Source organism: Limanda limanda, chromosome 5 (assembly GCF_963576545.1).
Source record: "Limanda limanda chromosome 5, fLimLim1.1, whole genome shotgun sequence".
In the NCBI taxonomy this organism is placed as follows: Eukaryota; Metazoa; Chordata; class Actinopteri; order Pleuronectiformes; family Pleuronectidae; genus Limanda; species Limanda limanda.
The window spans coordinates 13,767,689-13,784,683 of NC_083640.1; the positions used below are offsets into that span (position 1 = coordinate 13,767,689).

The 16,995-nt window shown below is 41.5% G+C and overlaps 1 protein-coding gene across 4 annotated transcripts; it reads left to right on the forward strand.

The window, feature by feature from the left end:
- Positions 1–825: 825 nt before the first annotated feature.
- Positions 826–15,603, forward strand: ddhd2 (DDHD domain containing 2). Of its 4 annotated transcripts, none has more exons than XM_061071146.1 (18): positions 826–1,186; positions 1,486–1,640; positions 3,321–3,513; positions 4,446–4,633; positions 4,763–4,852; positions 4,999–5,119; positions 5,201–5,290; positions 5,372–5,513; positions 5,644–5,852; positions 5,941–6,002; positions 6,142–6,261; positions 6,338–6,433; positions 6,665–6,841; positions 7,563–7,718; positions 7,869–7,971; positions 8,055–8,219; positions 13,091–13,259; positions 13,460–15,603. In XM_061071146.1, exons 2-18 carry the CDS (start codon positions 1,521–1,523, stop codon positions 13,539–13,541), a joined length of 2,283 nt encoding a protein of 760 aa, XP_060927129.1. In that variant the 5' UTR covers positions 826–1,186; positions 1,486–1,520; the 3' UTR covers positions 13,542–15,603. The 4 variants fall into 4 exon arrangements, with proteins under 4 accessions (XP_060927129.1, XP_060927131.1, XP_060927130.1 ...); XM_061071148.1 differs by having other exon boundaries at positions 4,449–4,633; XM_061071147.1 differs by having other exon boundaries at positions 826–932.
- Positions 15,604–16,995: the final 1,392 nt, after the last annotated feature.

Sequence of the window (16,995 nt, forward strand, 5' to 3'; positions counted from 1 at the left end):
GATTTTTAAACATAACATCTCCCAAGGATCAGAATGATGTCAGTCCATAAATAATAATCTACCCTCTCCAATTAAAGTGGGACAATTTTGGGGGGAAACCATTCATAAACATTCGCCCATAAAGTGATTCAGAATACATGCAATGGAAAAATAATTGATCAGTAGTTTCAGTTTCATCACAAAAATACATTTATCAGTATAAGTTTAGTCATGGACGTGTATGTTCATCAATTGCAATTAATTGCATTTTATTAAGCATTTTATGAACCTGTTTTTCGAAAAGTGCTGTATAAATAAAGTCTATTATTAAAAACAAACAATGATTATAAATGATAATTATTTATGTAAATAATTATTAATGTTTGCTGTGCACCATATTGGTGAAATATAACCCCTAAACCACTGGTCAACAAATGACAAAACGTCAGTATTTGGGGGCGTCGGCCTGGTGACGGAGCGGTGCTTCATGTTGCCTTCCATGTTCCTCGTAAATGTAATACTTATTCATAAAATTCGGTTATTTTTGCCCTGTGTTTGACGGAGACTCTTTGTTTACTCCGCTTCAGAGTTAGTTTTTACTTCAGTTGAATTCTCAACCGAAATATACGAAGGATATTTTGGATTTATAAAGAAAATTGTTTCTATCGCTAATTAAAGCATCCTTCTAGTGCTCCACCTTCTTGTCGTCACACGGTAAAATCTCGTACATTGCAGAAAACTTCATCTGCTCTAATGTGATTTTAAATCCTTATTTTGCTCAGCGGTCTCCTCATTCGTGAGCGACATTCCCGTGATGGCCATATTTCCGAGAGCACTTGAAGCAGGCGTCGTCTGACAGGAGGCTGTCCTTGGTAGCACAGCTAGCTACTGCGAGCTAAACAACGAAAACAACTCCGCTCCAACAAGCCTGCTGACCGGATGTGAAGTGATCGGTGAGATTTAAGTCCGGCACCTGTTAACGCTGGAAACCAGTGTGTGAGCACTGGGAATGACAACCAGTGTCAGACCCCCAGCAGCCAGCTAGCATGCACCTCAGCGTGAGCAACCTTTGGCCTCTGGGATGTGTGTGTTGTCTTCTCTGGACATCAACACAAGCTATCGAGAGGCAACGTTAGCGGGTGTGTAGCTTTGATTGAGAAAACGTCAAGAACACACACGCTGACACAAGTCGTGGAACCTCCACTGTGTGAGTTGACAGTTAGCATTAGCTTCAGACTAAACTTTAACACCTGATGTATCTGATTGGTTTGTTTTTCTATCGCATCGTCTGTGGTGCAATGACACAGGCTGATGTCAAGTATCTCTATGTCTGACAGGTTATATATAACTTGTTATGTAGTTGTGATGTAACTGTGAGATCTGTTTACTGATACTCCACGTGCAACTGTGTGTGTGTGTGTGTGTGCGTGCGTGCGTGCATGTGTGTGTGTGTGTGTGCGTGCGTGCGCGTGCGTGCGTGTGTGTGTGCGTGTGTGTCTTCCTCAGGTCAGAGGTGAGGGTTTGGTAAAGTCTTGGACTAAATGTCCTCCAGTCCCGGTGAGGAGGGGCGTCTTCCTGAGGCTGCCCCAAACAGCCACACCCCAGACCGGTTTGACAGCCCCGCTGAGACCGAGGCTACAGGGAACACACCTGAGGATCAGGTGAAGCTGCATGTCTGGATGTGACATGGTTGATGATCAACATCTGTCTGCTGTTCAATGGCCCTCCCTGATTATGATCACAGATATGCTTTGCTGGGATAAGGGTTGGTTTCAACTTCAACTTGAAACCAACCGACTTTAACACCGCCCTGGCATGCTGTATACTTTACAGAGAGGAGTTTGGCTTTCTTTTATTGATAGAAAAGTTGTGATTGTAAAACAAGAAACTTTCAAAATTTTTCATTAAACCAATGTTGTTGTATTTCAAGCTTGGGCGAATTGTGAGAATCCTTTCTCATTGAGCTCAGAAGACTGTAATATCTTACATTTATTGTCTGAAGAGAAGTTGTTATGGTGCTGTGCTGTACATAAGAAGTTTGACTTCTCAGAGTTTCCATCAATTCAATGGGTTATCCACCTTTTAAATATTAGATATAGTCCTATTGTCATCTGTCCTCAGCTGCATACAGGCAGATGCTTTTTATTCCAGTAATAAATTACACATTTGGAGGTACACATTTTTCTCGATTTAGTTTTTTTTGTCAGTCTTAGACAAACCTGGTCTTATCAGAGAAAGCCTGGAAGTCTAAAGTGTGCTAAGTAACATTATACCTCTATATAATAAATAGATAATAAATAGATACTTAAACAATACTGAGGGAAACTGGGAATCTAGTTATTACATTTTACACATATTAATTTGACGGGCAGCACAGAGGAATATAGGAAGGGGAACGACAGGTTGTAAAATTTCAAGGCTGTGCACACCACTGTATCCCAGGCTAATCAGTGTGTGTGTCTTCATGTCAATGTTAAACTAGAAACATACATGTGACTAAATTGAGTATAACACATAATCCCACAGCAAAGTAACTTATATGATTCCTTTGATATATGTCCCTTTGATATATACAGGGAGAACAGGATTACGTTGTGTCTGTATCAAAGGAATCATATAAGTTACTTTGCTGCCGGTTTTTATCGATTTTCTTTTTTGTTGTTGTTGTAATGCACACAAAGCCAATTATACTATTTATAGTCTGCAGCTGAAAACCTGCTGACCCGTGCACACAGAGGAAGGTATTACTGTCAAGGAGATCAACAGATTTTATTCTTAGGTAGTGTGTTCCATACACATTCCAGTTCATTCTCAGTCTTGCACACTAGATTGCAAATTGGATTGCTGATTTGGTGGCTGTGTATAATGAGGGGTTTGTTTGTGGGTTCAAGCTGTAGCAGGCTCTCTCTCTTTCAACACTGTGAAACTGGAGCAGCAGCGTACCAAGAGTTTTACTGGTAACAATGTTTGTGAATCCAAGCTCTTGAGTGGAAATGTGTTATTTGCAAGTAGCTGTATCTGTAACAGTAATGAAAAGAGGAGACCAAAAATAGCTTGCAGTGCGTGTAGCTTTGTGCTAAGAGGAGGTCTGATCCTTTCCTGTCTGATTGTCAGTTGCTCTTCCTGATGGTCTTAGGTTCTTTAATAGGAGCCTCGTGGTAGGGTGCAGACTTAGCACCACAGACTTATATTTACTTACTTTGGACGCTGCAGTGTTAAATTGTGGGCTGTTCCAAAGAATGAAACCTTCGGAATTTACTTTTTAACAGAGCATTCTTGCAGACCCGAAGAAGAAATATTGATTTAACCTATTGACTATACTGGTCATCATTCCTCTCCAGGTGTCGCCTGTGTTGGACAAGGCCTCTCCTTCTTCTACTACCTCCTATGAGATTCTCGACATGGAGGCAGTCCCAGCTCCTTACAGAGAAGTGCAGCCTCACTGGTTCTTCTGTCGACAGGCTAATGACAACACCTCCTGGCTTCCTTTCAGCAGAGAAGACTCTGACAAACTAGAGATTGCCTGCAACTCTGGTAAGGGGTTGTTTATATTGTATGTGCACATTACATACTGTGCCTTGTACATTCTGTTTGGATATGTTATAAGGAGAGCTATGAGAGCGATATAAAAGGTCAAAACACGACTGGTACCAACTTGGCCTAATACCTAGAAGGACTTGAGACTCTGCAACAGAACATGCTCTCTGTTAGAAGTAGCTTAACAGCAAGTTAATTAAATTCAATTTCAGGGAGGTTTTAGATTAGCCTCCCTTATTGTCAGCATGCTGGACTGAAGAACGTAATTTAAACGCGTATAATAATGAAAAATACAAGCACACCCCCTTTTTTAATTTTATGTTAATTTGGTTTTAAATGAATAATTTCAAATAACAGGAAGATTGACACCTCATGTCTACATGGTAAATGTGAAGCTGCAGCTGATTAGCTTAGCGTAAAGCCTTGAATTGGAGAAAAAGTCTGAGTCTGTCCAAATGTAACAAAGTCCACCTAACAGCCCCTCTAAACTCAACAACATGCCTTATCTCATGTGTTTAATCCATATATTGAGATAAAATCACATACTTTGGTTTTACAAGGACGTTGTTGTCACACTGAGTTGAATATCTACATAAATAATCACACACAAGCCCACGAAAAGGAAAAAATATTGTCAAATCTAGTGGTATTTAATTTCGAAATCATTAAAAAGTAGGAAATTCCACATATCTCTTATTAGGACTACATGCCAAAGCAAATGTCTAACAGTACATCCCTAGAAAGTGAGCGAGGATTGCATTGTTTTAAGTACATTATGTCCATATTCTTCTAGAAGGCTGCACTTATCCTCCTGCTGTTGCTGCTTCTGCAAAGTCAATGAGCAGTGATTTGAGTAGTCAACATGGTTTGGCTAGAAAAGTAACTTCCTTATCAGTTGTGATTCACTCATTTACTTGTTTACTTTGTAGCAGATGAGGGGGAGGTGGTGGTGGCTGTGGACGGAGAGCGGTATGATGTGCACGTCATGGAGAGGAAACGCTACGCTGTGTACTGGGAGCAAGGTCCCACAGAAGTCCGCCGCTGTACCTGGTTCTACAAAGGAGATAAAGACATCATGTTCATGCCTTACTCTGAGGTCTTCAGCCAGCGCCTGGAGGTAGTGTGACCCAGAAGCTGAGTTTATACCACCACATTATTCCTACAGACTTGTGTTCTCTTCCAAACTTCCCTCTTTACCTATTGTTTGGTCTTTAATTCCTCCCCCACCCATCCTCCAATTTTTCAGGAGTCTTATATGATAGCAGTGACCTTGGACGAATGGAAGACGAAACTAGACTTTCCCACTGGAGAGAGTGTTATCTTACACAATCCCAAAGTAAGGCAGACTGTTAAATATCACTATGTAAAGTATTATTGAATACATGACAAAGCCAAACCACAAGTGATAGCATAAAAAAAATAAGTGCCCTCTCCTTGCCTTCACAAGTCCTCATCTCTTTCATTTCCTTACTCCTCGCTCAGCTTATAATGCAATATCAGCCAATTGGAATGCAAGATGAGTGGATGTCCTCCCCCTCAGAGCAGACCCGACCACGAACAGTCAAAAGGGGGGTAGACAACATCCCTGTAGAGATACCTGAAGGTATGTATGACAGTACAATATGTAGAGGGTATCACCTTCAGCCGAGACCTTTGGTGTCACCATACATTTGTGTGTTTCCAGGTGAACCAGAAAAGGTGGACCACCTTGTCTTCATGGTGCATGGCATTGGTCCTGCGTGTGACTTGCGCTTCAGATCCATCATTCAGTGTGGTAGGTGTGCATGGGTATTTATGGTTTACATATATGCACATATAAGAGTGTATACGACTCCCTTTCATCTTGTCTCTCCAGTAAGTGACTTCAGGAGTGCTTCCCTGTCCCTCCTGGCCTCCCATTACAAACGGGCTCAGCAAGATGGCCAGGTGAACAGAGTTGAGTTCCTCCCAGTCAACTGGCACAGCGCTCTACACGGCGATGCAACTGGTGTGGATGAGTAAGTATGGAGAGAGAGCATAAAACCATATTCCCCTGTGTACTACCACACTGTACAATAATGCCAATGTCTCTGAGACTATTTGAAAATTGTCAAACTGTGGCCACCCGCCTTTTTCTTCTCTCTCCAGGGACATCCAGAGGATCACTCTTCCCAGTATCAGCAGACTGAGACATTTCACCAACGACACTTTGCTGGACCTGTTTTTCTATAACAGCCCCACCTACTGCCAGACCATAGTGGACACAGTAGCCTCAGAGATCAACAGGCTACACACCCTCTTTAAACAGCGACACCCAGAATTCAGCGGGGCAGTTTCAGTAGTGGGCCATAGTCTGGGTTAGAGATGCAGACACCCACACCCTGTCATAAACAAGCAGAACATACAAATTCTGAGTTCCAACACTTGTTTTCCCTCATTCCTCAGGTTCACTGATCCTGTTTGATCTGCTAACCAACCAGAGGACTAGATCAGGGTCCACAGATGGGGTACGATGTCATTCACAGTAACAGATAACATCAGAATACTGATTCAAACACTTAGATTCATAGACTATACCTTTATATGTTCAATTAAAGAATGTCAGTGTAGAATCAATTTCCCACTCTCTCCCTCCATGTGCTCAAGATGCCTTCCGAGGAGTCGTATCATTTGAACTGTGACACATTGGAGCAGACTCTGACCAGACTGGGCCTCCAGCAATACCTGGATACACTGCAGGCTGAAAACCTTGACCTGGAATCACTGGTAATAAACGAACACGACTGACGTACACATTCAAGTGTAATTCTCAGTTTAAAAACATCTCTCTTTGTTCTTTTAGTCTCTTTGCAACGACAGTGATCTCAAAGTGTTAGGAATTCCTCTTGGACCTCGGAAGAAGATCCTGAAGTACGCCAAAAGAAAATGGTTTCCAGAGGTCAGGCACAGTAAAAACTATCCTGTGTTTTGTATTATTTACTTGTGTGTTTTTATGTGTATTTTTAATGAGTAGAAACTGTCCAAGCGAACTTATGTACTGTTATGTACAACAGTGACAGACAGGCTGTGTTAATGCAGCTGTTTGAATCTCACTTGATCCCTCTTCCTTTCAAAATAAATACAAGTAAGGTCTCCCTTTGAATCATTTTTGTGTTTCTCTTTCCGAAAGGGCTGTAAGACAGGGACTGTGCTTCTGCCACCCGGGTTGGAATGTCCACCCCAAGTCACCAATGATCAGGATGGTAATCAATCCTCAGGTGTGACGCCGCAGCAGGCCCAGTTTCATAGGGCGCAGTCTGTCACCAGCGCCGTGGAATATGAATACTTCGACGTGGGAATCGGACAGGTAGCACACATGCAAACAGATTCCGTATGAATATTTGTGCTTGGGCGCACCAGTAGCTGAAAGCTTTGATGCACAAAATTCCTGCTTCTCTCCCTCCCCCCCGCTTGCCTGGACAGACCAATGGAGGTATAGCCAAGGGGCAGGTGTGTCTCATATGGTGTTGCAGTGCTCTCTGACTTTGTCATTAGTTCTCATTGATTGCACTTTACCCAGAGTTTCTCCTCGAATACAGTCCAGTCTAGTTTGATAAAAAACTCAAGACAACTGATTTAAAGTGGCTATTCTACGAGCTGTGGGGTTTCCATGGTGAAGTCACATTATGCTGTGATGGGGGCTCCTGTGTTTGTCCCATTGAGTCGTGCAGTCCAAATACCAAGCTCTGTGTCCATGCTCACTCAGGCCTGCATGAGATGTATCCAAGTCTCCTCCTTACTTGCTGTCATGCTCCCTGGCTGTTGTCTTAATGCTATGAATGCTTGTGTCTGTGTTTTCAAACATCCAGTGCACCAAAGGAGTATTATCTCATTTCCAGCTTTCTTTCCTACATGTCCTCTCACAACATAAACTTTGCTTAACCCTCAGGAGTCGCTGATCAAATCACACTCAAGGTCTTAAAAAACAGCCAAAAAAGGCCAGGACTCCTCAGGGTTAAACCATAATGCATTTAACCTTTAACTGTTTCAGAAGCACAGATATTTATAAACCCCCCTCCTTTCCGCAGGTATCTATTGAATACCCACAGCTAGCGTTCCGCCCTCAGACATTTTTTGCATTCGGCTCTCCCATTGGTATGTTCCTCACCGTTCGTGGACTGAAACGCATCGACCCAAACTACACCTTCCCCACCTGCAAGAGCTTTTACAACATCTACCACCCGGTGAGTAATCACATATTTACTGCCCATTCACTTACACATCCTGTACTGGCACTAAAGAGTTTTTACTTCACCAGCTTTTATTTCCCACAATCAAAGAGATCATCTAATAAAAGTTCCATTCGTCATCTCATCTCCTTTATTGCTGTGCAGTACGACCCTGTGGCCTATCGGATAGAGCCCATGATTGTCTCAGAGGTGGATCTGGAGCCCATGCTAATCCCTCACCATAAAGGCCGCAAGAGGATGCACCTGGGTATGACTGCCTCTTACCTGGATTATGTTGAACAGTATTGTGGCAGGGTTGAATGAATTTCTCTCTTTCTTTTTGTCTTGTAGAACTGAAGGACAGCTTCACCCGAATGAGCATGGATTTGAAGAACAATGTCTTGGGATCATTACGGACGGCCTGGCAGTCTTTAGCCAGACTCCCTTCTGCCGCAGCACTGCCCCCGGTGGAAGAAGGGGATACTACAATAGATAGAAACCTTGAGGAGAAGCAAGGTAGAAAGACCCCTTTTACTTGTATTTGTGTATGCAGAGGAGTCTTGTGTATGCAGAGGAGTGTGTCTAACCCTGTCTCCTCATACTCCTCTCATCCCTCTCTGCATGCTGCTACCTTCCCCTCCCTTCTTTTGCTTTCTCTGGTGGTTGCTCCTTCTGTCCCTCACCCCTTTCCCACTTTACCTTGAACCTCAGCCTCAGCGGCAGTTACTACTTCTTCTGAGAGTGAAGAGAAAAGTGCTGATTTTTGGACTAAAATACTGGAGTGGCCCAGGGCCCTTCATATGCATTACTGCCAAGGTAAGCCAGGGGAGCCACTTCCAAGATGAAATGGAAAAAAATGTAAATCACCCAGTTTCCCTAATTTTAAACCTGCGCGATTAAGTAAAAGTCTATTAGCCTATTGTAAACAGTCTCTCATAAAGCCTTAATGTTTATTTCCCTGGCTTGAATTTGAACTTTTTTATTTATTATTATTATTTACAACTTCTTTATTCATTGTGGAAAATGTGTATTGGTTTTAAAATGGTGCTACAGTAACTTTTCACTTTCTATGGCTTACTTTTTCATATTCACTCCCTCACAAAGAGAACATGTTACGTTATATAGAGTAAGTCTGTTTTGCCCCAAGCTCTCAATTATCCCTTCCCTCATACCTGCCTGCATTACTGCTGCTGTACATCTAATATTTACCGTAAAGGTTGATTTACTGACACTTCCTCTCCCTCCCTTTCTGTCAATCATTTCTGATTGGTTGAATGATCTCTGACTCTGAAAAGAAAGCGTCAACGGGCCCATGGCACAATCTCTTAAGACCTGATCAAATAACACTACTTGCATAGTGGTGTAGATTGTTTTTTTAAACTTAAGTCATTGGCTCGTGCTGAACCAGCGGATAATTCTATTAATCAGCAGCAGGTCCCCTTCAGAAGCTATGTGCAGGTACATGTCCTGCCCTCTTCCAAACCCCCTGGAGAACTGAATCTGTCAGTTCACTAAGTGGGTGAAAGGGAATGCAGCTGCTGTCAGGACAGACTGTACATTTTAAATTAACTCTTTATCCCACCGACTCACAGATTCTTCTTATACAACTCTCATATATGTTTAAATCATCCAAACATTGGACTTTTTAGGATTAAGTGTTATGTAACTTTTGCTGGTGTTACAAATATCCTTTCAAAATGTAATGTTAAGTAGCTAGCAGCAGTTGGCAGTGGATTGGATTTCTGTGGAGGGCCGTTGTAAGATTATTCTTGAAACAACAGTGCGTTCATAACATACCAAGAAACACACCACAAAATGGGCACACCTTACTCACCTGACGTAACATCAAACTCGCCCTCCAGAGGGAAAACCTTAACATTCAAAAGGTCAGTTCAAATTAAACATATAAATTGACAACAATCACACCTTATTTGCATCAGTTACGATTTCTTTCAAATCTAAAGCACTGTCATATAAAATGTTTTGAATGTACTCATCATGTGATTATGGCTGTAATTCAAGTAAGGAATGCTGAATGAAGGTAGTCGAAATCGAACCTGCAGTATTTGCAGGACCTGCATTTGCTGTTTGTGATTTTTCAAGATGAAGCAGTTAAACTTGCAGGGATCTTTAAGCAGTTATTGCTCAAGACATGACTTTCAGACACATCTAATGCTGTGACTGTAAAGTGAGGAAACTGGGCCTGTTTTTGATGCTGCTACTTTAAAATCTTGCTGCATGCCGAGCAAACTTATCTCTGAGGTATGCACTGTGTTGTGGATTAATAAGGGTTTTATCCTCCTGAACTTCTGGTGTTGCATGTAACTTGCACTTTTTTATAAATTCCTTTTGGCTTGTATGTTGTTTGCTGAAGACAAAAGCTGCTGCTGGTTATCACCAGCAGGGCCGGCCCTGGCAATGTTGGTGCCCTAGGCGGGATTTCAGAATGGCGCCCCCCAACATACACACGCAAATTGTCATGCGTCCCCAAGAACTTTTGGACTGTATACAGATGCACACACAGGCAGACAAAATAGTAAGCTATGAAAAATCATTACATGAAAGGATTTTGCCTTTACCAAGTAGCAAAGCACTTATTTGCAAGGCCATTTAACAAAAACCCGCCTTCAGAAAAAGGCTTGCTAGCCTTTGCTATTTCGAATGCCCCCCAAAAAACATGCCTTGGTAGATGACTCTTTAATCGCAGTTTGTCTGTGAAAAAAAATGTTGCTGAGTCTGTAAATATGTCGCAAACCTCTGAGCTGCAGCAACCCGTTCTTGCGTTGACTGACTTCGTAGTAAAGTGACGGCTGATGTTGTACTCCCTGAAAACTGTGACAGTTTCTCGGCACATCAGGCATACAGCCTTCGATTGGACTTCAGTGAAAAAGTATTTTGTTGTCGACTCCGTGTTAAACACTCGGCACTCATTGTCCACTTTTTGTTTCCTTGATCCTCTCATTTTACAGAAGAGCTCACAGGGCAAAGGGAAAAAGTGAAGGGAGATCATGTGCCTTTTCGAGCCCTATACACCACACTCCCTGGCAAATTTAATTTAGCTGACGCTTTTATCCAAAGCAACTTACAATAAGTGCATTCAACCCCGAGGGTTCAAACCCAGAACAACAAGAATCAAGAAAGTACGATTTCTTCAAAAATAAAGCAAAACTACAAAGTTCTATAAGTACGTGCCATTTAAGTGCTACAAAATTGTTAGTTTCAAAAAACTTTTTATTTTTTTTATTTGGGCAAGTTCGGCGGGCCGGATTAAAAAGCCCAATGGGCCGTATACGGCCCGCGGGCCGTACTTTGCCCATGTCTGGTCTAACACATAGGTCTAAAGGCCGATTTATAGTACTGCAACTGCGGCTGGCCACGCAGTTGCATTGACGGACTCGTTTTGGTTTATGGTTCCCCAAGGGTTGCGTGTGTTAATTCCCCGCCAGAACACTAGGCAGAGTAACGTGTTTTGTCGAAGACGACCTTAGAGACGTCTTCTTTGTGTGTGGCAGTCGTCGTCGACTGTTTATTTACTCCGCCACTGCTGCTCCTAATAGCCTTTTTCTGGCGGACAAATCTGCCAGTCAGTGACGGGTTGTACAAGTGGTCATATTTTCGGATCTCTTCTGCCAAGTGCTCTTCTATTTGGTCTATATTCGTTCTTCAAAATCTTCCGTGATTTCTGCCGGTATTATGGGACATGAAACCGGAAACTAGACTCCGGACGGGATGTAGTAAGCAAACCAATAACAGCCTTGCGGGCTACGTGAGGCTTGCGTAGCTTTGTCGTATAGTTAGAAAAATTGGTGGACGCACGCAAGCCGCAATAGGGGGTACGCAAGGGGCACGTTGCGTGTCTTGGGTGCTTGCGTGCATGCATAAAATCCGACTATAAATCGGCTTTAACAACGCAGCATGTACGTCAGGGACACACCTGAGGTGGAAGCGCAAATTCTGTGCAAGCAGCCGCCTGGCTGTTGACACAGGAAGCGCATTTCTCCGCACTGGTTCAGGGGCAATGATGATGGTCTTCACAGGACCCCACACACACATTAGAGAGTATGTGCTTGTGTGTGTCTGTCTGTTTAGACACAACTGACAAATGTGTGGATTAAGTACATAATTGAAGATGGGGAAATTTCACATGTGGCTGCAAAAATCAGGGAAATGAAACTCCAGGAGAACAGCGGAGAAATTGAAAGTATAGGATGTATATTTAATCATGTATATAATATTTCACCTATACCGTTTAATACTGATTTTCAGTGTGTTTTCCGGCCCGATATGCTCGCGGCGAGCGAAAAAAATTGAACAGACCATCGCTGCAGATCGCGAGCCGGCCGCGGCACTTCCCGCTGCTTCCCGGCCGCGGCGCTGCCGGTGCGAACAGCCCAATTATTAAACATGAACGCGGAAAGGAGGCGGACAGATTTCGTGGCACTTCGCGGCGCTTCTTTCTCCGGTGCGTTCCCGGGTTTAGAAGATGATGTTTTGATGTGAATGTGTTGGTTTATATTGCATGTGTCACGTCATGATAAATCAGTCTCTTGTGCCGCCCTCTCAGCATTTTGCCCCCTCGGCAACCGCCTATGTCGCCTATGCCAGGAGCCGCCCCTGATCACCAGATAACAGCAAGATTGACAGTGCCTTTAACTTTAAAGCCCCCAAACTGTGGCTCAGGTTACCTGTCAAGATCAGACAGGCAACAATTTAAGTGCCTTCTTTAAACATTCTTTTAGCTCAACGCTTTTATGAATTATTGACTGTGTGTTGCGTTTTACTATCCCAGTATAGATTATATTTTATGCAACTTTGTTTGTTTTTGATTGCTGTTCCTTATTTACTTTTTTTCTTTCTGCTCAGCACTTTGTAACTTTGTTAAGAAAAGTGCTTTCTTTAAATGTATTAAGTAGTTTTATAACAGACTCAAAGGCCCATATCAGTATAAAACCATAGCACTTAGTAGAGTGTATACTTCCAACCACACCCCACTGCCCCTTCTAAAACCACATTTAAATGGACTTGATCCGGACTTTGTTTCAAATCTAACCAGATTTAACATAGTCATAAATAGCATTCACCTAAACTACATGTATTATTTCATCAAGATGCATCAATATGCAGGTAAATCTTTGATCTTTTTTGTAATCTTGCTAACTGACAAACTAAGGCAGGCAAAACCAAATCCATTTGTTCCAGGGTTTCCAAAAACAAAATAAGTACATTGTGTCCCCTAGTCAGGGAGGCCTTAATGATTTCATTTTTATATGAAGTTGATTATTATTATTAGAACTCTCAGTTTTCCTCTCTATTATCATGTATGTTCTTGTCTGTGCTATCGTCATTGTTTCTGCAGTCTTAATGTGTTTTGTCTTCTGTCCCTGCAGGAGTTTTTGAGGAAGCAGAGTCCTCAGTGTCAGCAGAGCAGGCAGAGCAGCCAGAGATAAACGTTGGCAGGTTGAATGGAGGACGAAGGATTGACTATGTGCTTCAGGAGAAACCCATTGAGAGCTTTAACGAATACCTGTTTGCCATCCAGTCACATCTGTGTTACTGGTGAGTCATACATACCTGTTCACAGGTGGGGTGTACACCTGCAGCAGTACAGTTGGTACTGCACACTAGATTTGCTCTTTTATGACTGCTATTTTCCCCTTTCTTGTATCACATTTTATGTTACTGATTATTTATTCATCTAAAAGCTAAAGAAATTACATGGTCCCCTCACTCTGTCTCTCTGTTTGTCTGTCTGTTAGGGAATCGGAGGACACAGCTCTCCTCCTGCTGAAGGAGATCTATGACAAGCAGGGTGTGGCCTTTGAACAGCCTCAACAGTAATACAAGTTTTTACGAGCGTGAACTGATGAGACAAGAGAGAGAAGGAAGGACAATTGACAGAGCAAGCGGCTGCATAACCTTCCTCAAGAATGCCTTACCGTCTGGTTTTTACCTGACTCCACCAACCGTGGAGACTGTTCAGCTGTGCTCAGGAGATTGTGTCCCAGACATGTCAGTCAACCTTCAGCTGAGGTAGAGATGGCCTCTTTGTGCTGATGAAAGTCTCTCTGCAGGATTGGGTTTCAAATCCACCCTCACAACACAACTGATAGCACTTTTCTTTTAAAAAAATTAAAGTCATTGTTTATTTAATGCTACTTTGCACTTTCATATTGTAACAATTATTGATAAATCATGCTTAAAGCTGCAGCTCCATAATATTGAAAATAGAATTGCTCAAAATATCACACAGTACACATTCATGAAAGGGAAAACACACGTCAGACTGGAATCGTTCTCAGCTAGCATACCGTACATATATGTATATATATGTGTGGTAGGTGACAAAAATATATTCCAAAAAAAAATCCCATTATAAAATCTAGATAGCAAATCATATAAAATTTGATATATTTGGTATCCTCATTGTACAGCCTCCAAAACTGAAATAAAGAAATGTAAAAATATGATTATGATAAATGTCTGACATTTTAAACCTTAACCTGTCCTGAAAAAGGAGATATTAGAGCACAAACCCGGTCAGGTGGTTTCATTTGATCCACTATGATATTTTAAGTTTGTAATTGGTAAAATTCGTATTCAAACTTTGTCTGTTTGGTTTGCTGGCAGCTCCTTTTTCATCTAACAGATGAAGTCGTGCACTGACTCTAAATGGAAGTGAAGTTCATCTTGCCTTCTCATAGCATTTCTGTTTCATTTAAAATATGAATTTGAGATCATTCACATCTACTTCAGTGGAAAGAAGTCACCCTAATGAAGAATTGTATCAGAAATGAAATACAGAAATGCCGGTGCTTTAAAGGACAAGCTGGTTGTCTTTACATTGTGTATGTATGTGTAGTGGGTAAGGTATTTAATTGCAGTGTGCAATATATACAAAAAGGCCAGTCCCACATTCTCTCCTCCAGGTCTTTGCCATTCCTCATGTATCATTCTTTGCTTTCTGCTCAGCCGCAGTTGACTCGAGGAGTATTTTGCTGTAAGGCTGTAAAAAACAGAATGGGACCTGACTAATTTCTGCAAAACCTAAGGTCCAAATCCCACATGTCACTCATCATCTGTTCCTTTGTATAAAGGGGTTGTATAATCACCACCTCTAACTCTATTGCATGCACTTTGTTTTGTTCTGAAAGAGCTGAGTTTCTCTACGTTTGCTGGTCCTGACAAAAATTTTGCTCCCAATATTTACATGTTTTTTATGGGCCCAGCAATAAGAGAATTTTCACTTTGAAATCTATTGGATTTGATTTGAAAAGCATGATAAATGGATTTCAATAGTGTGTTCCAAAGGTAATATGATTTATTTTTTAATGAATATATATATTTTAAAATACCAGTATATCAGTGTTAGAAATATCTCAGATCTGCATTTGCTCACAGGGCAACGTGAAGTCCAGATTAAAAAGTTGAGAAACTCTCTCTTTGTTAGAGTGGTTGGACTTTATGAACTCCTATGTTATGCACTGTCAGGGCATCACTGCCCCCACCACCAAAGCTCTGGATGATCTGTATCTTAGCTCACTGGGTGTAGCATACGCACAATTTACATAATAACCAAATGGGGTTGTTCATTTCACTTCTTCCACTGAACACTAAGTTATAATGTTGGAGTGATTTCCTAGACTTTACCTATGTCTTTGTTTCTGGAAATTCTAGTATCTAATCAGTCAAACAGGACTTAATGGATCATGGTTTCTCTTCCTTAACATAACTACTGTTTTTGGATTTGATACTTATATCTTGATACATGTGCAAAAAAGGGTGTGTCCTCCTGACACGTTTTGTCTAGCTCTTCTGTTATTGACAGAAAACTCTATGGATGGTTACATTATGTAATATGTAACTTACATATTATATGTGCCATAATAAAACCTCAAAAATGCCTGGCTGTGTTCTTTGGAGTTCACTAAAGTTCACTAATTCATTCTGCAATTGACAACACAACAAACTCAGCTACAGCTTTTTAAAGAGTCTTGTATCATGTCAACCTTAAGATGTAAAGCACACTGAGCATTGTCAATCAAATCAGATAATTCCCGATGCAAAATTAGTTCACCAAATTCACAATAGACATTGTACATCACGGAATAAGTACATTATTGAAGAACCTTAAGTATGAATTTTTTATGATCTTTTATGTGCCTCTACATTTAGTTTACTATTGAATTTAGAATTTTATAGAAAAAATAACAAAATAATAAACACAATACATTTAATAGTAAATATTTTGATTATCATATTTTTTTGTTTTTCATGTGAAGAATTCCAAACATTTCATGCTCCAATCCTCTCAAATGTCACGATTACTTTTCTTGTTACTATATCAAAAGATATGTATATTAATGTATTTTAAATACTTTTGTAGTGTGTCCCGATCTTCTGTTTTTCTAACTTAGCCTTTTATACTTAACTTTACTTTCAAACTATAACCTTGACAGTAGACTTTTAACCTTCATTGGAAGGAACATAGAACATATAAAACATTATTTACAAAAATAAATTGCATGGTACAATATGGGACGTACAGAAAATCCCCAAATAACAGTCACATGTATAACATAAGAAGGTTCAAAATTAAATTAAGCAATGAATTAAGATAAAGAAAAAATATAAAATGATCAAAATGGATCATTAAATATTAAAAGATGAGGCCTTAGTGCTATTTGCAGGTCTGAGTTGCTCACTTTTTAACGCTAAGGCGTTGGGACCTCGACCTCGTTGCCATGGTAAATCAGCAGGGCGGCGCATGCGCAGTGGCGTGGTAAACACAGCATCACTTGCAGCGGGTGAATTGACTGAGGACCAACAAACCATGAGGTAAGCTGAAGTTTCCTTTAACTATATGCTCATTTTATTCACCCTGTGCTCTATGTATTTACCCTGTGCAGTTTTATTTGTACAAACCATGACGTGGAAGCGGTTGGCTGCAGTGTTCGTGTGTTTGTTGTGAGTTTGTGAAGCTGGTTGAAGTTCGGTTGAAGTTCGACGCTAACAGGTGAACAGGTGAACAGAGACGGTCGACCGGCGGAGCTCCAGCCGGGAGAAGGTCGCATGTTCACATCATGGCTGCTAAGTATTGAATTCCTCTTGTGACTTCGGCGGGTTTATCACTGTCGTGGCTCGTGTCCTCGGTGGTGAAGTTAGAAGATGGAGTTAGCGGCTCCAGCTCCGCGGAGCCTCATGTGACTCAGGTCAGGAGCTAAAGCCTCTCAGTGGTTCTCAAAGGCGGGTCTGTCCCTATAGTCTGTCCCTATGGTCTGTCCCCTGTCCCCTG

Excerpts from the sequence above, each read along its gene's own strand:
- ddhd2 (XM_061071146.1), top strand. The coding sequence starts at position 1,521 with ATGTCCTCCAGTCCCGGTGAGGAGGGGCGTCTTCCTGAGGCTGCCCCA. Across the intron at positions 6,842-7,562 it reads TCGACGTGGGAATCGGACAG|GTATCTATTGAATACCCACA; the intron begins GTAGCACACATG and ends TCCTTTCCGCAG. Across the intron at positions 7,719-7,868 it reads TTTACAACATCTACCACCCG|TACGACCCTGTGGCCTATCG; the intron begins GTGAGTAATCAC and ends ATTGCTGTGCAG.